We start from the raw sequence: 27,937 nt of genomic DNA on the forward strand, positions 1-27,937 counted from the left end.
GCCGTCGTGCACTGCCGATTAAAAAAATAATCCTCTTGATGAAACATAATGGTTTGTATTAATGAAACTTTTACTTGCAGTGGTAGGGCAATTAATTTTTTACTGTGCATGAAAGAAATTATTTTCAACAAAAAGGGTTTCGAGCTAGCCAGGAGTCGAACCAAGAATTTTCTAATAGGTTGTCAGACGTGTGTATGTCTCGGTTGCGCTTACATGAATACACATAAATGGCAACGCGCTAAAGAACGAGATGGAATCTCTGAAGCGCTGAATTGGAATAAATAATTAGTTACCTTAACAGTTCTTTTTTAAATATTAGTTTATTTCCTCACATAACAAGTCAAGTTTAGTAGTTAACAATATTATATATATATATATATTAGAATGCAGCTATAACTAGAAATATTTACATTTTAACAAATAAACTGCGAACACTGAAAAACTAAACTGAAATTGTGTGAGGGTATCTGTGTCTCAGTGTTTTTGATGTTTTTATTTTAATATGGAGAATGTATTGCGTCAGTATATTGTATTGCATATATGTAAATATAAATAAGTGTTATTAAGAGAAAATTAATAAAATGTCAACAAATGGTACAGAAATGTAATCAACACCAAAAAAGTAAACGGTATAATTGTACGTGCATTCTTGTGTGTGCATGCATGTGTCCGTGCGTGTGTGTGCATGCGTGTGTGTGTGTGACACTTGAGCCTCAAAAGTTGGATTATAAAAGTCAGCAATGTTACAGAAATATAAAGTATGCAAGATGCCAAAATACATTTGTTGAATTATTAATCAACCTTAATCTCCAAATTTTATGCAAAGACTGCAGAGTATATACACTATTAATAGAGAGAGTTAGCACTGTTCCCTCACACCACTGGGACCCGGGTTCCAGTCTCCGCCTGTGTCACATGTGTGCGGAGTTTGCATGTTCTCCCCATGTCGTCGTGGGGTTTCTTCCGGGTACTCCGGTTTCTCCACACAGTCCAAAAACATGCTGAGGCTAATTGGAGTTGCTGAATTGCCCATAGGTGTGCGTGTGAGAGTGAATGGTGTGTGAGTGTGCCCTGCGATGGGCTGGCCCCCCATCCTGGGTTGTTCCCAGCCTCGTGCCCATTGCTTCCGGGATAGGCTCCGGACCCCCCGCGACCCAGTAGGATAAGTGGTTTGGAACATGGATGGATGGATGGATGGATGATAAGGCTAGTTATCTATGTGGATCCGCATCATGTTTGATTACAGAAAGTCACTATCAAAGAGCTCCCAGTGTCCGCGCTCGGAGAGCGCCTCCGGATCCGCGCTCGGAGACCGCCTCTTCCGCGGTGTCCAGCAGGAAGGGGTGTGCTTTCTAACCGCCGCCTGTACTGGCGGGACAGCTTGATTTTGTTTAGCTCGCTGATGGTGGATGTGTGTGGATTAAGCTGCAGAAATCCGCACGGCGATAAAGGTAAGACCCGGCCCCCCGGATCTGGACAATAAAATCCTCACGGACATGAAATGCGGGGGATTCCTGCGTGAATCAAAGGCGTGTTACTGGCACCTTTTTGTGTCACGTTTGGCGGATTTCTTCTACTATCCACCTGACGGCTTTTATAACTAAGTTTTCTGACAGAATGGTGTCGTTTTGCGTTTGGCATATGTGTTTTTTTGTGGGATAGTTTATAATTTAGCGGGACTGTATCCTATTAGAGCCGGCGCGCGCTGCTTCGGCCAAAGCAGGCCGAGTAAGTGATAGCATCTGGAGACATTGTCCCCAAAGTCCTGACATTAAACATTCATACCTGTTTCAGACCTCTGAAAGTACTGCACGTCCTTCTGGCCGCAGCCGAGCAGCCCGTGTGCGGTCTTTGAGCGCTGCCCTTCGCCCTATCTGCCCTTTTCGGACTGATTCACAGACGTCGTCAGAAATGAAGGCTGCGATTGAGAAGCTGGTCTCCCTCTTAAGGGGAGAGGCATCACACGAGCTCCAGGACTATCTTTCAACTTTGGCAGATGACAAAGTAAGATGGTGCCAGATTCTCCTGACTTTTCATTTGGAGCTTTCGCCTCAATCATATGTTACTGAGTGTCTTGTTGGCTTCCAGTGAGTCTATAACAGTAGCGGCTGAATGTCTACAGAGTTACTGTATATTTACATAAGCAGTCGGTTCTCACTGATTGATTATGGAATCTCTCCTCAGCTGACCGCAATGATCACACAGTCCGCCTTGAAAGGAAAGAGCATAGGACCAGTGATCAAAGCCATTTTCAAAGGTAACAGTTTGAATGAACCCGTTTTCAACCATCACTGCTTCCCAACTGCACCACCAATGAGGAGTGTTTTGCGTTGTCAGGCTCCCCAATAAGCACCCAGGTGGGTATGGAGCGTCGACTGCTGGTTTACAAGCATTGCGTCCCGCTCTGTGAATCTGGAGACATTTCTGCAGAAGTGGTGTCTGACATTATCGGGCTCCTTATGCTGGAGGTAAGCTGGCCGGTCAGATCTAGGTCTTTCCCAGCACAAAGTCTCCCTGCACCACACTGACCCCACAGTATTATATGGAAATATACAGTGTTACAGTTGATGGAAATGCAGTTAGATCCAGAAATATCCAAGTTTAAATTCCCAAGAGAAAAAGAATGGATGTGAATTTCAAAATGCGTAAACAGACAAAATCCATACACTCTGAACGAACTTTTACACGTCGTCCATCCGTGTCATAGGTGCCACACCTCTCAGGCCCTTCGCTGGCGCACCTTGCCTCTCTCATCGTGGATGCCATCAAGGGTGGCAACATGAACAGTGGAAAGTCCTTGGAACTCTTCCCCACGATCCTTACCGCGCTGTCAGCTGCCGAGACTGTAGCCTATAACAAGGGTAGGAACGCTGCTTTGTTAAGAGAGTCTTGTGCACTGGTGGTGCCATGATGTGGTGATGGAACAAAGCCAGAGTGGTTGGGGGTTAACGTGTGCTGTTCTGCCAGTCACAGCCTGGCTCACCCCGAAGCTCTAATAATCCCGCACACCATGGCTTTCAAGAATTTCTTACTAAACTACTTATTGATTTTTTTTATTCTTGAAGTTCTATTAAAATATTCTAGGTAGCAGCAAAAATACTGAATGACGGCATGACAATTTTTTTATTTTTTCTTCCCCAAGGAGAGTTAAGTGGGAATGAATATAAGAAGCAGCTTATAAACAGTTTATGCTCCAGCAGGTACGTTTGGTTTTATAAAATATGCCCCTTTGGACAAACGTGACTTGTGGTTAGAAACTGTCTTGTTCTTACACTGTCTCTCCTCACAGGTGGGACCCACAGTGTGTCATCCACCTCACCTCCATGTTCAGGTACGCTCTCCCTCTCTAGCTAATAAGTATCGATATTCCAGGGAGGCCAGTCGCTGGTTTTTCACCTGTGTTCCCCACTGACACCAGGGATGTACCTCTGGCAACTGAGGAGCTGCAGTTTGTGGTGGAGAAGGTGCTCAGGATGTTTCCCAAACTGGACCTGCAAGAGGTTCCTCCTTTGGTCTATCAGCTTCTGCTGTTGTCCACTAAGGTCTGGGTACTATTTTTTGTGATAAGGTCATTTTAATGTGTACATGCCATGATTATTGGAATTTAATGGTATGGTAGCTTAATAAGGCGACTCCTAATCTGTGTTTCCTCTTGCCAGGGATGTAAGAAACTAGTTCTGGAAGGTATCGTTAGGTACTTTAATGAGCAGGACCAGCATCAGGAGGAGGAACAGAGGGACAGCCAGTGAGTTTTCCCAGCAAGCAGTGCTGCAGCAGCTGTCCCGAGACTCTTCTCATAGACCAGAGTTCCTGAGTTCCAGTCCTGGACGCCAGTCTGCACCACAGTTTGTAGACTTCCCTGCTCAGGCACACCTGCTAAACCTGGTAGGCAGCTCAATAAGATGTATTTCAGCAGGGAAGTCTACAAACTGTGGTGCAGACTGGCCTTCAGGACCGGAACTGGGGAATCCTGTCATAGTCCCAGAAAACTGGTGGGTCATTCCAGTTGCTGGGCCAGTGTGACACAGTTGAAATATAAACGTACTGCGTCCCATGATGGTGAGCCGCTTCTCCTGGGCTGTCTGCAGGAGTCGGGATGTGGAGGTCCAGTCCATCCCTCAGGACCAGCTGCGGCATGTACAGGGCACCACCATCCTGCACACAGTGTTTGCTGTGCGACTGGACCATGAGCTGGGCAGGGAGCTTCTCAAGAATATTAAGGTCATTCCCTCGCCATCTTCTGCCTGTATATCTTGTGGCTTGATCGATGTTTTGGTCCCTTTTGTATAATTGTTCCTGGTAACTCAGCAGGACGGAGCACAAACTTGTTTCTGTTTAGCAGTCAGGCACGGGGGAGCTGGGTCAGCTATGTCCCTTTAACGTGGCTCTGCTGCTGTCCGTCGCCAGGATCCAGCGCTACGAGGAGCAGGTCACAGTCGTCCTCATCATTTTGGCCTCATGCACAAAAGCTCCATGAGGATAAGTGGGGTCGATATGCTCACCGTTCTGTCTTTCCCATGTTAAACAGGCATTTGCCTTATTGAAGGCGGCCATTTTGAAGAACTTCAAAGACAAGCAGGTCCAGGAGGGCTCTGGGTTTGTTAGGGAGCTGGTGGCCCCCTGCCCAGGTGTGGCGCAGGCTGTCTTGGACACTGTGAGGAACAGGTGGGGGGCATTGTTTGGAAGTGACCTTGCTGGGCTGAGCGATTCCTGTCAAATTCACGTGTTTTTCTCTTCTTTCCATCAGTGTGTTTGGCTGGGACCACGTCACTCAGGGACTTCTGCAATTGGGCTTCATTCTCATGGACTCATTTGGGCCCAAACCAGGACCATTTGGGAAGGTGGCCGAGGCGACGGCGAGTGCGGGTCAAAGCCCCACCCAGCAGGCCTGCCGACTGGGCTCCCGTCTCCTCTTGGAGGGATTTAAGGTACATGGCCCAAAGTCTTATAGCCGGGCTCTGCGTAGAGAATGACCTGCTCTTCTTGCAAACGTCCCTTGATCTGTGATACAGATTCTCATTTTTTCCTCTCAGATGCACGAACCAATTAGAAGTGAGATTCTGGAGCAAGTCTTGAACCGGCTGGTGACGAAGACGGCTGCACCAGTCACTCATTTTATAGGTGGGGACACTAAGCATCTGCTTCTTGTCCAGTCGCCAGAGTTTTGGTGCTTTTTATCCTGATTTAAACATTTATAAATTTCCTTTTTAAGAGTTGTTTGCAGACATCGTTGTGTCTGCACCTGTGATTCTTTTGGACTCATCCTCCAAAGTCATGGAGACCTTCGACAACCTGTCCTACCTGCCCCTGAACACAGTGCAGGGCCTTCTCAAGGCTGTCCAGGTAAAGGCAGGAGCTGCACCAAGCCACATGAGCAGAGCCTGGGGTCTGTATCAGATGTGAGCATCTGCTGTGTGGTCTCTCCGTAGCCCCTGCTGAGAGTCAGCATGAACATGAAAGATGCCCTAATTCTTGTGCTTAGGAAGGCCATGTTTTCAAGGTGTGTATTTTAGGTTTCTTTTCCCCGCTTCTCTCAGCCTCGATTCTGTCAAATTCCCATCTGCTCCCAAGTCCAGGAAGCCGAGAGCTCAGTGTGTGTGTTGTGTCTGCAGTCAGCTGGAGGCCCGGAAGTCAGCTGTGGCCGGGTTTTTGCTGCTGCTGAAGAACTTCAAGGTCCTGGGGAACCTGTCCAGCAGCCAGGCCAGTCAGAACATCTCCTCCAGCCAGGTTGGCCGCTAAACAGTCGATACTTTTAGTCGTGATGGAAATGATGCGCAACCCTGTGTTTATCTATGCGTGTGACTTCATAGATCCAGGTGGATGTTCACTCACGCTACAACTCTGCAGCCAATGAGACCTTCTGCCTGGAGATCCTGGGGAGTCTGAGACGATGCCTCAGCCAGCAGGCGGATGTGCGACTCATGCTGTATGAGGTGAAGCCTCTCTGCCTCCTGAGGGCAGGAGTGTCTTGGCTCCCTGTGTTCCACGTCTCAACTGTTCTTCTTTTCAGGGTTTCCATGATGTCCTCCGCCGCAACTCTCAGCTGGCCAGCTCCATCATGCAGACACTTCTGTCCCAGGTGATAAGAAGCATCCAGGGATATAGCTTACAGAGTCCTGCTTCCTGCAGCTGGCTGTAGTGGGATTTTAACGGGTATCTGTGATGCTTGGCAGCTACAACGCTACTACGAGCCTGAACCCGACCTGCTGCCACCCGTGAAAATGGAGAGCTGCATCACTGCGCAGGGAGACGCCGTCTTTCTTCTGGAGCCATTGGTATCCTGCATTCACTGCAGTCTACTCATGTAACAGCTGGGCAGCTTAGCTGAATGCTAGACTTGGAAAAAGTCGGCTTGTTTCTTCATTGATAATTCAAAGTACTACTTGATATATGATGGACCGTCATTCCTTTACCAGCTGTCCCCTGCCTTGTGCTCTGGATGGATGGATAAGTGTACTGATTCTTGAAATAAACACTGTTTTTGATGTTTCTTGTGTTTTACTTCCAGGCTCATCTGCTGAGCTGCACAACCCACTGCCTGTTGTGGCACCAGGAGCTCCAGAACCAGAGCCGGGCTGATGAAGATGATGATGATGAGGAGGAGGAAGAGGAAGGGGGGCTCCATGAGGAACTGCAAGCCATACTGGACAGCATGACAAGGCGAATGATCAAGAGTGAGCTGGAGGACTTTGAGCTGGTTTGTGTCACTGCATCCACATCCAATTCAAACAGTGTCTGAGGTCTTTGGACTCGTGGCCTAACCTTCTCAGCACTTATCTGCAAAACAGACTCCAAAGATGGTACTTGTACAAAGGCATGTGTGAATGTGGTATCTTCAGTCTCCTACATAATGTCACTGATGTTTGTGCATTTTCTCCTCTGTTCCACCTCCAGGACAAATCAGCAGACTTCTCCCTGTCATCCAGCGTCGGGGTGAAGAACAGCATCTACGGCTTACTCGTGTCGGGTGTGTATGAAGTTCTCATGGAGTACACCTTCCACTGTGCCAACTACAGGTACCCGCTCCCGGTACCGTCGGCTCTTATCTGCCAGCGAGATTGTGGGAATGACACGCTCACTGTAGCGAGATGTCCTCCAACAGCCGGAGTCACCTGGAGGAGCTGCTGGAACTCTTTAACCGCTACCACCGGCTGTCTGAGATGCTTAAGGAGAAGTGCAGTAAGGGCAAGTCCTCCTCCAGCAAGCCAGGCCGCAGCCTGCTGTCGCTGGGCTGTGTAGGGACTCTCCTCAAAGCCCTCTTCAGGTGCCCCTGCATACCTCACGCACTCAATCCCAACTAAAGCACAAACGCATGCTTCCCCGTGAAGATGGTTGTGGAATCAGGACTGGGACTTGGCACGCCAATTTCAGGGTGTGTGACTTAACGCTGTGCGGTGTGTCTTCTCCAGAGACTCCACGCTGAGTCGCGAGGACGGCTTGTCCGTGCTCCGCTCCAGTCCCGAGTTCCTGAGCTATGTGGTTGGCATTGCCCTGCAGAAGGTCCAGCACCTGGAGGAGACTGGACAGACGGACGGTCCAGATGGACAGAACGCAGATAAGGCCTTTCAGCACCTCTGTGACATCACCAGGTCAGAGATGTGCTTCAAGGACACCCAAAGGAAGCTCGACTACATTTGTGGTATTATTGTGTGAGTCTTTGGGTCACGGCGTTGAGGCTTTGTTCTCTCTCCGCGTCCAGCGTGTTGCTATGGCGGTACCTCCACATTTCACCTGCGACAGAGGAGAGTGGCAAGAAGGAGAAGGGCAGGAGCATCTCCCTTCTCTGCCTGGAGGGGGTGCTAAGGAGCTTCCGCACAGCACTGCAGCGCTATCCCACCCGCCTGGGTCACTTCCTGTCTGCAGTCGGTGAGAAACCGCAGAACCTGCATACGGTTTCACTTTAACATACGTAGGTAGGTAAGGAACATGCACTGATGCAGCATGTTACCACACCCACCACACCTCGGAGATGAGAACCTGAGTGTAGCCATGCGGCGCATGGTACCTCAGCACCACACTAGTCTGAATGGACCAGTGAGGTTTTTTTTTTTCTTTTTTACCAATCCTGCCACCAACCCCCAAATTTTCCCTGAAAGCTGGAGGACCTGCTTGCAGGGCTGGATGTAGATTAACGTCATACCCAGGACAAACCAACTGCAGGTTAAGGACATGCACAGATCTCTAGCCTCAGAGCCACCACTCTGCCCACAAATATGGAGGTTTCAGAAATGGATAAACAAAATCAAATCATTTTCTTGTAGGGGCTGCGAATGAAGAGGACCGACAGGCAGAGGAGAACATCAACATTACAGAGAAGATGGACTTCTATATCCGTCAGTTCCAGGTATCGCTATTTTAATCAAGGTCTCAGACCAACTATACCTCTGACGCTTGAGGCTCCCAGTGCTTGCCTCCTAAGTCGGTCTCTCTCCCCCCCTCCAGAGGGCGCTGACTACCCTACTGAGTGGTGAGGAGGAGGACTTTAACAGCAAGGAGGCTCAGGTCCTGCTCAGCCTCCTGAGTGTGCTGTCCCAGCAGCTGCAGCCGTCGTCCTCACAGGTACACCCACAGCCCTCAGGGTCTCATAATGCAGTCAGGTGCTCCCGCTGCATGCACCTATAACATGCACAGTGTGTTTTTCATACTGTGAGAAGCTGCATGACCCTGTGAACAGGCCGTGCAATTTCTCCCCACAGTTTGAGCAGATGCTCACATGGATTGTAAAGATCTGCAAGGAGAGCAGTTTTGGTGAGTGACTGAGCAGGTCAGGACACATGTAGCATTTCAGTGCATTTTATTTGAAGTATGAAGCACAGAAATCATCTGTATACTAAGGTCTTTCCTGTGCCCCCCCTCACCCACCAGAGGACACACCATTCTGCCGGGGGCTGCTCTCTTTGCTGTTCAGTCTGCATTGGGTCTGTAAGAGCCCAGTCACTGTGTTATGGGAGCTCTCCCAGGACATCCACAGCCAGCTTGGCGACGTGGACCAGGTACGTCCAGCACACACCCTCTGCTGCCCCCTTGGCTCATCAGCATGTCCCCAGCTCTGGTTTCTGTCCAACAGGACGTGGAGGTGGAGAAGCTGTCTCACTTTGCTGTGGTCAACATGAAGACAGCAGCTCCTACGGCCGTGAGTGACCACCCCCAGAACTGGGCCGAAGTACCTCACACACAGTTTATGTTCATTATTGACTCTCCCTGTTCCAGCTCCTGGTCCTAACCCAGGTTGAGAAGGTCCTGGATGAAGTGGACTGGCTGATTGCCAGAAAGAGGCTGGACTCTTGTAGAGACGGGGAGAGCTCCGGTATGTGATCTGTCTCTTCAGCCGGCAGACCCGCTCATAGCTAGCCCCTCTCCCCATGGCTGTCTGAGACTCACGCCCCTTGCTGTGGTCAGCAGAGGCGGCTCTCTCTGCTCGCCAGCAGGATCCCGTGGAGAAGGCGGTGACTCTGCAGCTGGGCACCCTGCTGACGGCGCTGAACGAGCTGGTCCAGACCGCGTTGCCGCCTGGGTCCTACACCGACACGCTGCTGAAGGAGCTGACACGCACCTATTCCCTGCTAACCACCTTCACCAAATACGTGAGTCAGAGCAGCCATAGAGCTCGCTCACCTCAGGGGAATCGGCACCACCGTACCCCCCCGCCAAACCACCTGCAGGGGCACATGCAGAGCTACATGTAGACATGGTCAATTATTAACCAATGCAGCATTTGGAACATTTTGTAAACGAGCTCAGCTGTGCCCCTCTTCCTGCAGTACATCCAGCTGTGCTCCAGTCAGGGAAGACCTCTGCCCTCACGCTTTGAGAAGCTGGTAAGTTCCGTCATCCCCAGCCCGTGCTCTGATCACCCATGCCCTCTACATGCCCTCACACACTCACTCTGTCTGAGCAGGTGAAGCTGTCTGGCTCCCACTTAACACCGCAGTGTTACTCCCTCATCACGTATATCCAGGTAGGGCTCAGTCTCACAGCGCTTTGTCCGTGTGTTCTGGTCTGTGGGCCACAAGTCAGCCCCGCCAGCACAATAAACCCTCTGTGATGTCTCACCTGGCAGAGCGGGGAGGTGGAGAGCTCGGCCAAAGAAAAGAAAACCGCCAAGAGGGATGAAGCTGTCGCTACGGTCTCAGTAAGCCTCTCTGCTGCCCTCTAGAGGCTGGATGACGTGCTGTGTGCAGTTACGGAAACAGAGACCATATGTCTGCACCGGATGCAGTCATTTGGCAGCTGCAGGTTTACACTCAAGAAAGACACCAAAGTCCAACTTTAAATAAACTTTACTAGTTTCCCAGCCAGAATAAGTATTTCTTAACAGTGATCGGTGGCTGAGGCTTGTGGTGAACCTGGCATCTTCTTACCCTCCCATATTCAGGCCAAAGTACTGCGGGAGACCAAGGCCATCCCTAACCTCATCTTCAGTATAGAGCAGTATGAGAAGTTCCTCATCTTGCTCTCAAAGAAATCAAAGGTATGCTGCCACTGGCAGGGCTGGCTTTAACTAAACTAGGCTGCATGGTCTTAACACTGGTTAAATGTGGAAGTTGTCTATGGTAGCTGATGGTTTGGGTTACCTACCCGCCCCTTACCAGGTGAACCTCATGCAGTACATGAAGCTGAGCACATCCAGGGATTTCCGCATCAACGCGGCCGTGCTGGAGACAGCCTTGCAGGAGAGCGAAGAGGTAGGTCACACCTCGATTTCCTAACCCTACCCTACCTGGTAAAAGGCCCTGGTGTTAGCGTCGTCATTAGCGTCGTAACTAAAACAGCAGTAAGCTTTTCAGTTTAATTTCCAAACCAGTTGGAAGCTGACTGCTGTGCTTCTTCAGGCGACAGTGTCTCAAGATACTGAGGAGAGTGGGGAGCCCCAGAAGAAGAGGAGAAAGTGAACAGGTCAGCCTGTTTACAGCTGCCAGCACGCTGGTCCTCATGCAAGATCATGGAGCTCCAGGCTGTACAGCCCACCATGGGGCTGGTCTCTGACGTCCCTGCAATCTTCTACCTGCCCTTCTCCAAGCTGCCTCTGGTGATCCCTATGAGCTGGTAGATATCCAGGGCTTCACCTGCACACAGTTCACAGCATTCAGTGGTTATACAGCTACAGCACTGCAAATATAAAGCTGCTCTTGTTTCTACTTGTTCATAAAGCCAGTAGTTATGTGCCCTTTGCAGTGGCTCTTCACTCTAATCCTGTAGTTTTCCTTTGGTCTGTTCCCCCTTTTTTAATGTAATGGTCTATTATAACCTGCTAATAGTTCCAAGAACATTTATGTAAATAAAAAGCAAATACAGTGCTTGTCTGTGGCACCTCAATGACCAAAGTATATGGTCCACAGAGTACAAACTAGCCGTATTAGTGGTGTGCTTGGGGAGCGGGACTCGCACCTTGGGCCAGTCCGTATCGCCGCCGCATCCCTGTGGGGTTGGATGGGGTGCAGCACTCCATGGTGACCTCCTTACGCAGACACTGGTCAATGTCCACTGCGCTGAAAAAGGCCACCGTCTGTGGCAGGTCCTGCATGCCCAGCTTGTAGGCAAACATGGATCTGGAACAGGGAAGGTGACAGCAGGCGTCATCCATGTTATACATGCTCACCATCTCCGAGCCTGTACATCAACAGAATATTCCAGAAAGGTCAGTCTCTGCACGATGTTAGAAATACCCAAGGCTTTGGTGATAACACACGACAAAGGGCAGATGCAGGTGACCAGAGCACACAGGTACCACCGCGGCACGGGCACTGACCTTGTAAGCAGGTTGGTGATCTGCAGTGCCAGTGCTGCCCGGTAGCGGTCCTCACTGCGCACCAGGTAGCGCACCTCGTCGTGGATGCTGATGCAGAAGCGACCATCGATGTCGTATTCCTCCAGCAGCCACCGCATAGCCACCAGCATCAGGTGGAGGTAGTCCACTGCTGAGCTCTGAACCACCCAGTTCACCCGACTGGTGATGAACTAAGATGAATGAAAACACTGTCAGTACCCTGACCTCCTTACACACAGCAGTGCACGCTGACATGAGGGTGGCCGGAATTTACACAGTAAGTAGCATCGTGGAAGCAGTAGGTACCTAAGAAAGAGCCGCTCGATTACTCGAGGGGGACAAGGATTAGAATTTTCCTTCTCGATTCCTTGCCAACATGGCGGAAGGGAGACGGCGCATAGCAGATGAGGGTCCGAATAAAGAGCGAAAACAACAGTTCTACAGAACGTGAACGACAATGCCGTCGCCTGTCAGAAATGCAAGGCAGAAATTAAACATCAGACTAACGTAAACACATCTTAAAAGACGACACTAAGGTTTGACACCTGACATTGCGAGATCAGCCACATATACGTGCTATTTAGCCTCTAAGAGTAGCCTGGATTGTCTTTGTCAATCTCACTTAAAATAATTTACTTTCCTGTATGTCAAAAAAAACTCACATTTGAAGTTTTTGCAGTGCTGAAGGGTTGAAAATGAACTATATGTCCGAATAGAACATTATATCTACCAACAGAGTCAGTCAAATTAGTTGGTAATCGGTGGTGTTGCCGAGAGTTAGGGTAACAGACACAATGCAGTGCAGACAAATCACTTGCCTTTGTTCAGTATCGTCTCTATGGAATACAAAATATTTCCAGACAGTAGAAGACCGAGGTGTTTTTGTGACCAGTTCTTATTGGCTTTTCTCCTCTACTCATTTTTGTTTAATTCGTCAGAAATGTGCCACATGGTCTGAGTGAGTCCAACAGCAAGGATGAGAATGATTGTCTCAGTGCATGCAATAGCAGTGGTGATAAACCTTAAACTGATTTTACACAGTAGATAATGCTGACGTGGAGCCAAAGCTTGTTAAAGATATGTTTCCTATGACTGACCGAACATTTCGCGCAACTTATTGATGGTTTGAACCCAGCATACTATCGAGGTCCTTAAAATGTGACAATTGCATGTGCATGAAATGCCATGTCGACATTAACATCGCACATCCTGCAAGCCTGCCAGGGCAGTACAGTGGCGCAGTGGGTAGTGCTGTCGCCGCACACTGCCTCTTCGTGTGTGTGGAGTTTGCACCTTCACCTTGTGTGTGTGTGTGTGTGTATGCGCGCATTTTCAGCAGATTCTCCAGTTTCTTCCACTCTCTAGAAACATAAAACTTAAGTGAACTGGAGTGCCTAAATTTCCGGATGTTCGGCTTAGTATACACCAACTGCAATGCATATATTATATTATAAAATAAAGGATTATTCAGTGAATTATCAGATTAATCACTATATTACTCCATTTTTTAAATAATCAATAGTGACAGCCCTTAAAGTAACCTGCACTGACATTTTTGAACTTACTGACCTGTCTAGCCAATTAAGCCCCTACCTCATTTTTGACGACCATGGGCTCCAGTGCTCTGCTGATGCGGCAGCCCAGGACGGGGGTGCACGGCGCCTCGGAGTGGGCGATGCTCTCCAGCTTGTTGAACATCTCTGACTCTGTGCCCCCCGCCCAGGTTCGCTGTTCCACCACTTCCCACTTTCGTCCCCATGACCTTCAGGGAAAAACATGAGACAGATCCCATTTAGTGACGACACACTGGCCCCCAACACACCAGGGGTCCTCAATCCCCAATACCCCTCAATTCCCAGTACCCCTCCAGGCCGCAGAATGTGGGTTTGGTTCATTTCCAAAAATAAACAATATAATTTTGAAGCCAGGCCGTTTTTTTATAACTCCTGCTAACTCTTGCTTTCTGATCACATCTGAAATGGAAACAGCTAAACTTATTAAACGATTTTTGTTTTTTATGAAATGCAACTCATTAAATGAAATTTTTGCCCAATGTTTCCCAGTATGTGGACTTTTGGTAGCCGCCTACTGCACAGCATGACTCCAAAAACGCCGTAAAGGGAATTGGCTGTGACACCCATGGCACTCAAGTGACCGTGGTCCATTGTAGGCAGGCTGCACTTACATTTGCGAGGCGAGCCTATGGATCTTGCGGAGCTGCTGCAGGGACACGGAGCCGCTCTCGTCGCGCTCGACCTCAAGCTGGAGCTGCTGCACCAATGACTCTCCTTCCTCGGACAGGTTGTACCTGAACAGCAGAAGGGGATGCAGGCATCAGCTGACTCCGCCCGCGGCCAGCTGCCCTGGGCCCCCCGTCCTCCGGGGCAGATGGTACCTGCGGAGGCCTTTGGTCACAGCGTACATGTGCTGGGCTTTGCCCGCTGCCTCGGCCGGGCTCAGCCGATGGTTGAACTGCATGAGCAGCCGCTCAGCGAAGGGCTGCCCAGCACCGTAGATGCGGCCGTAGTTGAAGACCTTGGCGTGCTCACGACTAATGCCCACAGCCTGGGCGGTGCGGCTGTGCAGGTCGGTGCCCTGGCTCTTCTTCCCCTGGAGAGTCATCCAGCCAAAGGCTGTGCATCCTGTCAATCACAGTGGTAATGACAAGGCCCTTTGAGCGCAAGGTCACGCCCAAACCACAGGACGTCCGCAGCACATGACAACCTCAGTGGACTGGACCCCAAATAATTAAGGGACAATCTAAGAGGCTCCAGCCGCAGAAGAGGTCCAGCTTTGGTCTTTTTGCATTCAGTGCATATGCCTGACTTATGTGCTGGATATTCAAGTCAGTTTTGACTGAACCACCAGCAAAATTATATTATAGTGAATTTCATCATTATTATTGTTATATAACAATTATTAATCATATGCTTTCATCTAAGATAACATTCAAGTATGGAAAGTTTGATCAGAGAACAGGGTCAGCCAGCACAGTATTGGGGTTAAGGGCCTTGCTCAAGGTACTATTGGTGCTGATATACGCTCCTGGGTACAGGATTCAAACCTCAGTCCTCAGGCACCACCAGGTGGTTTTCGTTTCTGTTCTAGTCCGCCACCTGATTTTAGTCAGAATGACTAAAGCCCCCCGTTACCAATCTGTTAAATAAGTCATTCACAACACTGCAAAATCCAGTCCAAGACAGCGAATCGACGGTACCATGTATGCCCGCAAAGTGCGCCTCGCCCAGGATGGCGGCGATCCACAGCTCCTGGGAGTCTACGTCGGCCCCAACTAGATGGTATCCAGGGGGTGTCTGCACCATGGCCTTCAGCTCGCTGCCCACGCGGTCATGCTGCCAAGCACATCAACCGCTCACCACACCAGCTTCCCTGACCCACCTCCTCTGCCAGGAACCAGCCTGAGGGACATCTCGGGATACCCCAAGCCCCCTGAGTGAGCATAGCGCTTACCCTGGCATTGCTGGCAGTGAGCCAAGTGGGCTCCACTGCCCTCCGTGTGACGGTTCCTGCAGTGACGACCTGGGGCAGGATTGCACCATACTGACTCTCCTCATCAAAATCGGCATGTCTGACGCAGAGAACGCAGACAGGTTTAATCTGATAAAGGTTACATTGATAGGCATTCTCTCCATACGTCTGTTAGGGCTGCGCGGTATCACATCGCAATTTCATGGCACACGCACAATATTCACCCGGGATTTAGATAACAGGCATGAACATTCGCCTGGACTCCGGCTTTTCAGTACTATACAGACGTTTAGCAGATTAGCAGTACGGCTAAAATATAAACAAGGGGCGTACTGTGGCATCCAAAAGTTACTTATCTGCATAAATTCGGCATATCCTTATGTTTAATAAACGTGTCAGACTGCAAACAGCACCACCACACCCCCCACCTCTTTGTAGCTGGTGAGTGGTCCCGTTTTTTCACTGCCAGTTCACTGCTTATCGCTTCCAGGATAAACCAAACCAGTACCAAGTGGCACTCTCCGCTGGGCAAATTTCATAAACATAAGGATGTAGTATCGCGCAGCCCTAGTCTGCATGGTGGCTGCTGATGGTGTCTCCACCTACCTTCTGACAGGGGGGGGCAGCTCTGCCTTCCGAAGCCACACCACCTTCTGGCTGCTGTATGACAGGAGATGGCAGCTCAGCTCCACCCAGCCCTTAATTTGGCACTAACCCACTGCTGCTGACTGCACACATACCCGATTCGCTTCTGTGCGTTTCTCCAGAACGAGATCATCTTGTTGATCTCCAGAGCCCTGGCAGCATTGGTGCCTCCACGTCCTGCCTGCAGAGTACCATCCTCCATCTTGGACAAGAATTCTTTGGAAAACGGGCTCCCGACATTGTTGTCGTTGCCATCCTGATGCAGAAACGAAGATAAGCTTCTGGCAGCTTCTAGGGCCGTGCGCGAGAAAGCCGCACGGCAGGTACCTCAGAAGACCTAAGGGAGCTTCACTCACCTTATGCGGAAGTTTAAAGAACCAGCACCCAGGGATGCTGACGTCATCGTACGGCCCATTACCCTGGTGATAGGGACACTCGCCCTCATCCCCTGCTGATTTCGAAGCCTTTGTTTCCTATTTGCCAAGCGACACAAAGAGGTTATCAAAATGCAGAGGATTCGTCGACCCAAATCCTCAACAAAATGAAGAAGCTTCCCCTGTACCTCTGTCCTTCTGCTCTTGGTACTCCTTGTTTTGAGGTCATCCTCCTTCTCCAGCAAACTAAGCTCTTCCACCTACAGAGGGGAAGGGGAACTGTGTCCTCTAGGTCTCGAAAGTACAGCTCAAGTCGGAAGCTTACATAGAGTTAGCTGGAAGTCATTAAAACCCATTTCTTAAGCAGTCCACAGATGCCATGGTAGCAAACTATGGTTTTGGCACATCAGGTAGGACATCCATTTCTGCATGACAAGTCATTTTTCCAGTAGTTTGTTTACAGACAGATCTGGTTCCCAACCCTAGTGCCGATGGGCAGCAAGGAGACGCAGGTCTACTAGAGCCCTGAGCTCAAATTTCTGAAGAATTTCAACAATTTAGCTTCCCTGCTCTCAAGTTCTTAAAATTCTGCTAGATTACAACAAATATAAAACAAGACAGGCGACCACCTCAATAAGGGCAAAAGACTAAGTAAAGACAGTTTGTGTAAGCCGTGAAGATGGAAAGAGTTTCTTACAGTCTGCCACACGGTGCTGTCCGTCAGCATCAGGTCCTCAGAGACAGGGCTGTCCACACAGAGCGTCTGGTCTGAGCCATTCCTCTCGCAGAATTCCCTATAGAGGGCCTCAATGGCTCTGCAGAGTGATCATAACACCCAATTCATCAAATGTGAGCAACTGCTCTGCACTCTTCCCATCGCCTCCCCGTAGCTTCTCCCCTCTCCTCCTCCCCATCCGTGGTGCACCTGTGGGGGCACACTGGCCCCTGGGCGTCCTCCTGGGGCTCTAGGTTGTCCAGTCGCCCGGGGACCAGGTAACCCCAGCCGTGCCTCTCCACGTAGTGCAGCGGGAAGCCGTCCCATGTAAGCCCCATCAGCTTGGGGGTCACCCGCATCTGCAGGCTTATCAAACTCGGCCCAGGGGACCACCCCTCCTCTGACATCTTCATGCATAGCTTGCGGTACCACCTAGGGCAGAGACACCAGGGAATGAGCCAGCACAGGTCAATGTGGAGGAGATCTTCCAGGCAGCAGGCCAGGCCATGCTGTCTAAGGGCGCAGCTCACCCAGGGTGCCCGGGCAAATGCTGTCTCCTCTTTGGAAGGAGCCTTATGGTCTCCTTCAGCTGCTCCAACTGTGCTACCCCAGCCTCCTCCTCTTCTATAGGGGGTCCAGGGTCTGGGATTATAAAACATAACTCCGTGAAATGCTGAGTAAACGTTTTAGAGTTGTAGAATGCTTACACATAGCTGACTATGTCTGCTGTTCAGACTGGCAGCAGTGCTCAGCAGCTTGTTCAACACCTCCTTAGAACATGCCAACGATCCGTTACTGTCCCACCATCCCAGTTCCAAAACAGGCAGCAGCCAGGTCCCTGAACGACTACGGTCCAGTAGTCCTGAACCCCATAATAATCAATGCCTCGAAAGACAGGTCCTAGCACACACACATCCTGCCTTCCCTGGACCAACAGGTCTGCTGAGGATGCCGTCTCGTCAGCAGACCACAGACTGTATTCATGGGCCAGAGCTCCTCCACTGTCGTAACACCAAACACTGGAGCATCGCAGGGCTGCGTGCTGAGCCCTCTGCTGTACTCACGCTTCACAAGAGTACAAACCCATCCATGATTCCAACATCACAATCATATGCAATGTTCCTCTTACACTGTGGATTTGTTTTTATACATTTATGTATGCCATTTAATTTTCTTACATTTTTCTTTTAGCCTGTGCTGTTCTTACTGAAGCTTCTACAGGATGATCCAGACCTCATGTTATTGTACTTACACAATGACAGAAATATCTTGCATTACAATCGGATTCCTGAAAAAGAATCAGTATGAAATTCCCTGAAGAAGCACGAAAGCTTTAAATGCTCAGTGATAGATACCATCGCAAAGAGCAGGACCACAGAGCTGAGGCTCTCACCTTCATCCCAGTCTCTCACCGTCCTCGTGGGTTCAGCCACTGGCTTCACTGTAACTCCTTTCTTCTTTCGGACAGCCGTCTTCTTCTGCTTGAATTCCTGAACATCCCATTCCAGGTCCCACAGCCAGGGGTCATCTTTATATCTAAGACAGACAGACACATATTTGCCTGAAGTCTGATTGAGGAATTCAGGCACCAGTTCCCGCTTCCTCCACACGACGATTCGAGTGCCCTCTGACCTCTCATGCTGCAGCAGCTGGCAGGCGTCGTTTGCCAAGTTCATCAGAGACTTCTTCATCTCGCGCTGCAGCTCCTCAAAGGTACCCTGCGCATCCTCCAAGTACCGGTCCCAGTTCTGATTGACGGGCAAATAGCAGACGCCCATCTCCAGCATGCCAGCGAATGACACTGGGTGCGGACACCTGGAAAGCAGGATGCAGGTGAGGCGAGAGGACGACCCGAGGCGGGCAGGAGCCAAACGGACCTTCGCACCTTTCCATAAACAGCGGCAGCTGCTCACAAAACACCTGATGGGTCGCCTGCACATCCAGGGCACAGTATGTCATCAGTGCCTGCCGAGGGACATAGGCACACCAATGAGCAACGGGGACAGAGGCAGTCTGTCAGGGGATCTGCACGTGATGCCCACTCACCTGGAAGCTGCTTCTCACATCAGCCATGCTACCCTTTACAAAGACTTCCCTGGCTTCCTTCTGCAGAGGCTCCCCTCCGACATAGAGCGCGTGGACGTCTGCCAGGTTATTAATGCTGCCGATGTCCACCCAGTCCCACGAACCAATCTTCTCATGTGCAAACACAAGAAACAGGTTTTTTTTTTTTTTGAAGTTCGCTTTCCGTGATGCAGACGGCCACATAAAAATACGCTCATCAGCCACTGACACCTAACGTCCTATTTTTGCTTTATCCGCAGACTCACCACAGAGCCGTCTTTGCGCCTGCCTGTCCTCTTCACGTGCTCTCTGACCTCCTGAAGGCCACGCCTCTTGCCGTGCCTGCTGGCCATCCACAGCGAGCGCTGAAAGCCAGTCAGCCCAGAGATGGCCATATGCATGCTCATCGTGTCCAGGAAGCGCATTTTGGATCCCTGCATTCAAACAAATCGGCTCATTCGATCAAGAGCAACGGCAATTCAAAGCAAAGAAGCAAAAATAAATTCAAATAAGTCCACAGCCAATAGGGGGCAGCTCCCTCAGATTCCTCCGTACCTTCAGCAGGTACTGCTCCTTGATGTGAGCACGGTCAAAACTGACATGGTGTCCCACCACCAGCCGCTCCTGCCACCCATCCCCTGGTGGCCGGGAGGAGTTGGCTGTGGTCTCTAAGGGGATGAGGTCCGCCAGAGTTAACTGACTGGACCAGGTGTATCTCTCCTCAATCAATCTTCTGCTGCACCATGAGTACCTTGGGAGACACACAACCACAGTATGTTTCCTTAGTTTTCATGGGTCTTGCTCACCACCTGATTTCAGCAACTAGTCGAAACTCATGATAAACTGTGTTCATTCAGATACATATAATATCACTCAATCACAGAACTCATCCAGCAATAAGCCTCATTATGAGTGGCAGTACTTAATGTGTGAGATCGTTACGAGATGATATAATCTCGCCCTCACCAGGCAGAAGGAGAGACAGCGACGGCCAGTGTTGGGCACTGACCCTCAGCCATGCACACCTCCACATCAAACACCAGGGCCTTCTCTTCAGGGAAGTCCACATTGACGCACTGGCCGTCTGCACTGTACCGCGTCCAGCCCGCTCTCCATGCCCACTCTTTAGGTATCTGGGGCAGCTGGGCATGGAGGAGATGATTGGCTGTTTCCAGGTAGGGTAAGCTCTGTTTCTTGGCCAGGATGTGGAAGTGCTCGTCAATGTTGCTGCCATACATGCAGGGCAGGTGCAGCTCCACATCAGGCAGCAAAGGGGCATCTTTGCCCCATAGCTCATGCTTCTGCAGGTGCTTCACGCTACGCTCCACATCCTCCTGCTGATACTGTGGCATTGACCCACGAAAAATTTGCTCATGTAAATTCCTGGACACCATCTGAATGTTCAATGGGTTTAGCCGGGTCTGGGGTGGCAGCTCTGCTCGAACACGTGATTCGGAAGAGCAGCACCGCTCCCACGTGCGTACGGGTCGCCTCGGTGAAACACCAGCGATGCAGAGCGAAAGCCGGCGCCATCGGCACTGAGGCAGCAGGGGGCGCTGCATCCCTGTACAGCCAACTGCCCTCTGCAAGCTGTAGGTGATTTCTGTCAAAAGCAAATGGCAGTCCACGCGCACACATGGATCGCAATCTTAATAAATGCAACGTACATATGTATTTTTCATTATATCATAGTTATAAATACAAAACGCTTTGAATTGCGGCTGAGGGGTTCATATCGCACGAAACGTTAGCGGACTAGCAATCTGCGTTTCAAACTTGCATGAGGCGAACGCACTCTTCCACATATATAATTACAAGTTGCTGATTAGGCCACTATGTGAATCGGACCAATGCAATGCAGTGATTAAAGTTCACACTCACGTCAACACACGGTGGGTTTTTTTTAATTGTTTTACGCTGCTTAAACAATCTGCATGTTGTTTATGAACGCAGAATATCCTAGATGCAGTAGCAAAGCTAGAGATGGCTAGCAAACTTTACAGTTAGTGTGATACGATTTAATCTTTACAAAAACAAAAACACTTCTTAACGTCACCACGATAAATTTAAGTCAGTATTAAAACAGAGACGCCACATTCACCCGCTACCTTCAATGCCAAACACGGCAGAAGACGCGTAAAAGAAGAAATGATAAAGCGCAGCGCCATCGTCTGGCGTGGATGTTCTACGAAAATCGCCACTTCGGAAGTTTTTATTTCTGCTGTGAAACGTAGTGTATTTCAAAATGTTTTAATAGCTCAAGTCCTGCTGAACGTCGCGGAATCTATCGCATTTGACATTTAAATTAATAAAAATGTTACCATGTAAATACTATTTGCTTTTAATTCTTAGAGTAACATTTATTTAATTTGTAGATTCTTCGGAAAACACAAAGCATCTGTCAAAATACAACCAAATATTCAGCATATATCTGCAGGAAAAATAAAAACCTTGGTCTAATTTTAAAGTAGATTCTACCACTTATATGCTCTTCACATCTCACTGTAAAACTGTTCTGTCCGTTAGGGATCTTAGACCTCATTAATTAAGTGGCCTAGGGGTGTATTTCGCCGCACCTGATTGATTGTTGATGTTGAAGCATCCAGAAGCATCGTGTAAGTGAGTCGGAGGTCTGTCCCGGTACAGAGAGCTGAGATGGGACAGGATATCAGTGTCGGGGTCACGCGGGTCCACACACACAATTAGAGACACCAATTACCACCTAAAAGGTTTTGGGTTCGAATCCCAGTCCTGCATATTACGTATGTATGTTCTCCCCATGTCACAGGTGTTTTCTTCTGAAGCTGAGGTCGATCTAGACACACAACTTCAATCAACTACAAAGGCTGCTTATCAATGCACCTAAGAAGTAAAAACCTTCGCTACTTTCACAATGCGGTTACCAACTCGTGCCAGCTGAGTGCGACATTGAGTTGTATTTAGGCTAGAATTATTTCCCACAGAAAATTATTTTCTCCGTAAAAATTCTAATATAGAAAAGAAACAAGTGTTTACTTGAACAATGCCATATGCTAAAAATTCAACAAAGATTCTGGGACAAACTCTTGTTCAGTCTTTGAATAAACTTCTTCAGACTTGGTCTACCCGCCTTTTTCTCTGCAACGGAACCCTAATCGATGGCTCGGGCTGTTTATGCATACGCTTAATTTATGAATTACCTGGATTAAATAAACACAATGCATTAGGCTGTGCGGTATTTTATATGGGATCAGCAGGGGTCGTCTTACTTCTCTGGGGGGGGCAGGCTGAAGTGGGTAGGGGATCCCTAAGTGGGCCATTTGAGACATTTTTGTAACAGCGATCAGCGGGGGCTTTGATAGAGATTTTGGGCCCAATGAAAACGTATCATATTGAGCCCCCCCCAGTCCAGACCAATTCAGTTAAAAGTCCTAAACCCCCCCCCCCTTTTGGTGCCCTTGCCGATCAGATTGGGGGCCGGACTCTCACGCTCTCACAAAAAATGTTTCGGCAAATTTCTATTATTCCGTTATAAACCTGATGATAATTCTTACATCAAAGGCGTTGATGCAGTTTTCAAACCCTGCAGACTATTTTAAAGGTAATGAAACTGTTACATGCATGTAAATGCGCGCGTGCATGTGAGTGTCTCAAATTGAAAATCTCACTCCTGCAACCCCGGTCTCGCGCTGGCGGATTGATCGCCCAAATTGAAGTTACTTTGTAAGCCTATTAAAACAGGTAACAGATATGTTATACAGCGGGTTTCGAGTGGACATTGGATCTGTGTGTTTTGTTAATAAAAAGGAAGTTGGGATTAGGTAGCAGGGTTGTTCGCTCCCCTCCCCCCCCCCCCCCCCCCAAATTCCACCCCTGGACATTAGGCTTTGTATGACATGGAATTCAAAGTTTTTGAGTTGAGATAAACAACTCATGTACAGCCGACATGTCTCACCGAGATCTGATATAAACATGTCAGAAGCTCCATTATGCTTCCAGTCCGATCAGAGGGACCTTGACGATTCAAACGAATTACCGTTTCACTTGTCCAAGCTATACAATCCACCTCACGTGGGCAGTTCTCAAACACAGATTACAAGACAATGTGTGTTATTTTTGTTATCTGTATTTTTCTTTTACAATATTTCTCCACCCTTACGATTTTTAAAATAATAATTGTATTGTTTTTCGATTTGTTTGCGTTATAAATTTCGCCTTCAATGCCTTAAATCCAAACCAGTTTCAATTATAAATCTGTATTTACATAGTATATAATGGTCAGACATAAAACTATTATACAAAAGATACCGTCCGCGTATTTTTAGTTAGTAAAACACTTTCTCATTCCCCCTAGTCAGCAGGCTGTGTTGCTGCGTGTCTTTCTTAAATCATTTTGGTAGATGAAGAATTAGTAATAGAATATTGCCATATTAAAATTATATATTATTATTATCATTATGATAATTGCAGGAAAATCTCCATCCGAAAGTGAAAGATTTCTGATCATTTTTCCAGGAAACAAACAATGGATCATTTTGACTTTTTATTTGGGATTTTCTTTCATTTAGTTAAAATTCATTTCATTTCATTATGCATCGAGGTGAAGTCGTACTTTCACATATACATTTAGTTATATCTCAGTAAGCGAGCTAAAAAGATAAACTGTTAAATGTGTCGTATTGTTTATTGATAAAAGGGAAATACTTCGTTCCAAAGTTTCATTCTTCAAGTTTACATACATGATAAATCGGTTAAACTAAGTTGCAAAAATCTTCCAAACCAAATTAAGTACATGCCTATTTTACATTTTCTTTGCTCAGATATAAATAATAAATAGCATGATAACACGGTTCCCGACGTGTGAAGAAGCCGACACACATAACAGCACAATAATTCACCATTTCTGGGCATCGTCCCCATTACTCACAATTTCCACCAAATACATAAAAATCCCTGCATCCCAGTCGGCATTTAGTTGGCTAACTGTGTTGTCGCTAGGAATTCCAGGTCAGCGGGTTTATCAGAATCAGAATGCAGCCACTTACAGTCAATCGTTCTTTTGCTGTTGACGTGCTTTAAAAGGCAGGACCAGAAGACCCATTCTGCAGTTAAGAATGAGTTAAAAAGCGCTGCGAGCTAAACCAGGAGGTCACACGAGCCAGTGAGCTGGCCATTGCTTTCTGAGGTTGATGCAACAGGATGACCTCAGACTGTACCAATATGCTTAGAAATTCAAGTGCTCATTTTTTCACATTTTGATCTTAAACTGTGATTGGTTTATTAGTTCATCCATGGCTCAGTTGATTGGTTTAAAAGAATTCTTAAAACAAATGTTAGTTGTGTGAAGAATTTATAAAATACAACATGATAGTAACATCATATTACTAACCCAAGTGAATGATTTTTTTAAATATACATATATCATGTCAATTATCCAAGTGAAAATTAGTCATATAAAAATGGAACTCCTTTTATGAATTTATTTTAAAACATGTTTTTACAACTGTAAAATTACAGAATAGAATTAAATTATAATGCAGATCGTTTATTATTATTATGATTATTATTATTTCATTTTCAAAAAATAATAATCAGTAACCTTACATGGTATATGTGTTCTGTATAATTCATTTTCTCTTTCCAAATTCATGCGATTTCACGATTCGAATTTGTATTAATTCTGCTGATTAGAACAACCCGTTAACAGGCTCGTAATGCACGGAACAATAGAGACACAAGCAGTTAGCTTAACCTTATATAACCTCTCATGAACTGGAACCGGACTCTCGTTTAAAACGAGCGTTTAATGATACGAGCTACAAAAGGCAAAGGGCAGATGTCAAGAGCTGGGCTGTTCATCATTACCCCCCGCGCTGCCCTCTGACTCCCGGCGAGCCTCTCCCAAATCTCACCGGAGGGACAGAGCTGACTCCCGGGGAGCCTCTCCCAAATCTCTCCGGAGGGACAGAGCTGACTCCCGGCGAGCCTCTCCCAAATCTCTCTGGAGGGACAGGCTTGCTATAAGTTTCTTATCAACCTAATAAAAACAAAGCGAGGCGTATTGATAAGGATGTGTCAAACTAACAATCCCAAATTTACTTATGGAAAGTTGTCTCGGTTCTACGTGTATTATAATTTTGTATGGCATTGTCAATAAATTATTTACACTATAACTATCGGCTCTATTAACACTAGAACTGCCAAATCTACGCAAATTTGCGTAAATTCCCTGGGCCTAACACCTACTAGCATCCCTGCTGAGAGTTTCTTGGGCCATTGTCCTCCTGCTTTTGTTGTGCAAACACACCCATTACCTGTGAGGCCTGGCACATTTGCATTTTTTTACTCAGAGCAGCTAAAATCCAAGGCAGGCTAAACCTCTGTGTGTGACATGGAAACCTTCACAAAAGTCTGCCATATCTATACCAAATATCCCACACGCTGACTGACCTACAAATATGAAAGACACACATTCACAAAATATATGGAAGCACAAGTCTGTTTTATTTATAAAAAAAATTGAGTGTTTCAAACTTTGCAGTGTTTGCAGACCCAGTGACCATCATCCCTGCATTTGGCGCAAGTGAATTTGTAACACTTTGCACTGGTAAACCTGCTGCGGTTTCTGTTGCAGTTCTCCTGTACCTGACACTGAGTTGTCCATACAAGTCCTGGCACAGCAGCAGCCTTCCTCTGTCCCCATAGCCTTTTGTGGCATAAATTGGCAATGGAGTTCCTTGGCTAGATGACTCAAAAATAATCTTCTTTTGCCTTCCCACCCTGTACATGCCTTGTACAGAACGTAGGAATTTGCCACCACCAGGTCCAGCATGTTGTAAAATACAGCTACTGGCCACCTGCATGTTGCTGCTCTTACGGAATACATGCGCGCCATTTGGTCCAACACATTTACACCACACGATAACAGCAGAGAGAGAGAGAGTCATGAGTGTATTTGCTTTTTTTCTACCTTCTTTCTATATAGGCCTGTATAGTACATATCAGAAAACATTGTAGCACTGATGTAAAATTATACACACATTCACATACCTTCATGTGATTATAGTCTGTTATCGTGTTGGGTTTCCTCTTTCTGCCTTCACAGATCGCCACATCTTGGTCCAAAGAACTCAGAACACACACAATCTTGTTTTTTTAGGTGCATAAATTGTCAAGGAGACACTGCCACTTCTAAGCACTGACGCGGAAAATTCCTCTTGCTGTGCAGTGTCCTTTGAAATTGGAGGAAGTTCATACCAAACTTTATTCCCTGTGCTCAGTAGTGTTGTTTTGCGCTGAAGCAGTCTGTGTGACAGTGCCAGTGAGGTGAAGAAATTGTCCGTTGTGACATTTCTCCCGTCATCCAGAAATGGCTCCATCAGACTCATGACCATGTTCTCTGCCAGCCTCTCCCTTTTCTGGTGACTGGGGTCCTTTCCCAAGTTAGGGGACACGTTGCAGACGTATTTGGTCTCCAAATCCGTGGCCATCCAGAACTTGATCCCAAATTTGTCCGGCTTGGATGCGATATACCAAGTGACATGGAATGGATCCATATCTACTCTACGTTGTCTTTCCACCGGTGTCCCTCAGGGCTCGGTTCTTGGCCCTCTCCTATTCTCCCTCTACACTAAATCTCTTGGCGAAGTTATATCCTCACATGGCTTCTCCTACCACTGCTATGCCGATGACACTCAACTCATCCTCTCCTTCCCTCCCTCAGACACTCATGTCTCCACTAAGATCTCTACATGCTTGGCAGACATCTCATCTTGGATGACCACTCACCAGCTAAAACTCAACACTAGTAAAACTGAGTTGCTTTACATCCCGGCTGACTCATCCCCCCTCCAGGACCTTGCGATCTCCTTTGACAATTCCCTGATCCGTCCTTCGGTTTCTGCTAGAAACCTTGGAGTTACCATAGATGATCGGTTGTCATTTTCCTCACATATCGCCAGTCTTTCTCGCTCTTGTCGGTTTCTCCTCTTTAACATCAGGAGGATACGTCCATTTCTTTCCACCCAGGCTACCCAGATACTCGTCCAGTCCCTCGTCATCTCACGCCTTGACTACTGCAACTCGCTTCTAGCGGGTTTACCACTGAGCGCCATCCGTCCCCTCCAACTGATTCAGAATGCAGCTGCTCGTCTTGTTTTCAACCTTCCCAAGTTCTCCCACACCACTCCTTTGCTGCGCTCCCTCCACTGGCTTCCTGTAGCTGCACGCATCAGATTCAAAACACTGATGCTCGCATACAAAGCCAAAAATTCTCTGGCACCATCCTACCTAAAGGACCTCATCACACCCCGCTCTGCACCACGATCTCTCCAATCCTCCAGCACTGCTCGACTGGTCCCACCTCCCCTCAAGGCACAAGGAAGACACGCGTCTCGGCTCTTCTCTGTCCTGGCACCTAATTGGTGGAATGAACTCCCCCTAGATGTCCGAACAGCTGAATCCTTGAATGTCTTCAAGCGACGACTCAAAACTTTTCTTTTTCAGAAATACCTGACGTAGAACTTCTATATTCTTACTCGACTCTTTTTCTGGTGTGTGTTTTAAAAAAATAAAATAAAATAAAAATTCTGCACTAAGTTTGCATGTTCTCCCCATGTCGTCGTGGGGTTTCCTCCGGGTACTCCGGTTTCCCCCCACAGTCCAAAAACGTGCTGAGGCTAATTGGAGTCGCTAAATTGCCCATAGGTGTGCATGTGTGAGTGACTGGTGTGTGAGTGTGCCCTGCGATGGGCTGGCCCCCCATCCTGGGTTGTTCCCTGCCTCGTGCCCATTGATTCCGGGATAGGCTCCGGACCCCCCGCGACCCAATAGGATAAGCGGTTTGGATAATGGATGGATGGATGGATTCTGCACTACTCAATGGCGTTCTCAGAGATAGTATTC

At 48.0% G+C, this 27,937-nt stretch overlaps 2 protein-coding genes across 4 annotated transcripts; one reads left to right on the forward strand and one right to left on the reverse strand.

Moving 5' to 3' along the window:
• Positions 1-1,686: 1,686 nt before the first annotated feature.
• fanci (FA complementation group I) lies at positions 1,687-11,297 on the forward strand. The gene is made up of 38 exons (XM_048972780.1): positions 1,687-1,728; positions 1,795-2,004; positions 2,185-2,257; positions 2,338-2,468; positions 2,708-2,861; positions 3,143-3,200; positions 3,290-3,331; positions 3,419-3,542; positions 3,660-3,745; positions 4,089-4,221; positions 4,340-4,429; positions 4,529-4,665; positions 4,748-4,928; positions 5,034-5,121; positions 5,213-5,343; positions 5,430-5,500; positions 5,613-5,727; positions 5,811-5,933; positions 6,011-6,079; positions 6,174-6,275; positions 6,509-6,697; positions 6,895-7,016; positions 7,103-7,264; positions 7,410-7,589; positions 7,700-7,866; positions 8,262-8,344; positions 8,443-8,559; positions 8,697-8,748; positions 8,866-8,993; positions 9,068-9,133; positions 9,211-9,307; positions 9,400-9,584; positions 9,762-9,818; positions 9,899-9,958; positions 10,061-10,132; positions 10,376-10,471; positions 10,593-10,685; positions 10,833-11,297. Exons 2-38 carry the CDS (start codon positions 1,912-1,914, stop codon positions 10,890-10,892), a joined length of 3,987 nt encoding a protein of 1,328 aa, XP_048828737.1. The 5' UTR covers positions 1,687-1,728; positions 1,795-1,911; the 3' UTR covers positions 10,893-11,297.
• On the reverse strand, positions 8,778-21,194 carry polg (polymerase (DNA directed), gamma). 3 transcript variants are annotated; one of them, XM_048972781.1, is made up of 23 exons: positions 20,936-21,194; positions 20,021-20,657; positions 19,610-19,805; positions 19,321-19,488; positions 19,037-19,183; positions 18,876-18,955; positions 18,623-18,805; positions 18,384-18,526; positions 17,521-17,632; positions 17,201-17,422; positions 16,973-17,090; positions 16,464-16,535; positions 16,258-16,374; positions 15,997-16,157; positions 15,863-15,916; positions 15,239-15,356; positions 14,985-15,120; positions 14,163-14,409; positions 13,953-14,075; positions 13,361-13,529; positions 11,750-11,958; positions 11,389-11,549; positions 8,778-11,066 (listed from the first exon to the last, which is right to left on the reverse strand). In XM_048972781.1, the coding sequence occupies exons 2-23, from the start codon at positions 20,614-20,616 to the stop codon at positions 11,002-11,004; spliced, it is 3,597 nt and encodes a 1,198-aa protein (XP_048828738.1). In that variant the 5' UTR covers positions 20,617-20,657; positions 20,936-21,194; the 3' UTR covers positions 8,778-11,001. The 3 variants fall into 3 exon arrangements, with proteins under 3 accessions (XP_048828738.1, XP_048828739.1, XP_048828740.1); XM_048972782.1 differs by having other exon boundaries at positions 21,163-21,180; XM_048972783.1 differs by having other exon boundaries at positions 15,863-15,913; positions 20,021-21,194.
• Positions 21,195-27,937: the final 6,743 nt, after the last annotated feature.

Source organism: Brienomyrus brachyistius, chromosome 13 (assembly GCF_023856365.1).
Source record: "Brienomyrus brachyistius isolate T26 chromosome 13, BBRACH_0.4, whole genome shotgun sequence".
Classification (NCBI taxonomy): Eukaryota; Metazoa; Chordata; class Actinopteri; order Osteoglossiformes; family Mormyridae; genus Brienomyrus; species Brienomyrus brachyistius.

Coding starts and splice junctions, on each gene's coding strand:
- polg (XM_048972781.1), bottom strand. CDS start 20,616: ATGCAGCGCCCCCTGCTGCCTCAGTGCCGATGGCGCCGGCTTTCGCTC. Junction 15,121..15,238: donor TCACTGCCAGCAATGCCAGG/GTAAGCGCTATG, acceptor TGTGCTTGGCAG/CATGACCGCGTGGGCAGCGA. Junction 13,530..13,952: donor CATAGGCTCGCCTCGCAAAT/GTAAGTGCAGCC, acceptor TTTTCCCTGAAG/GTCATGGGGACGAAAGTGGG.
- fanci (XM_048972780.1), top strand. CDS start 1,912: ATGAAGGCTGCGATTGAGAAGCTGGTCTCCCTCTTAAGGGGAGAGGCA. Junction 7,017..7,102: donor TTCCACTGTGCCAACTACAG/GTACCCGCTCCC, acceptor GTCCTCCAACAG/CCGGAGTCACCTGGAGGAGC. Junction 8,749..8,865: donor CTGCAAGGAGAGCAGTTTTG/GTGAGTGACTGA, acceptor CTCACCCACCAG/AGGACACACCATTCTGCCGG.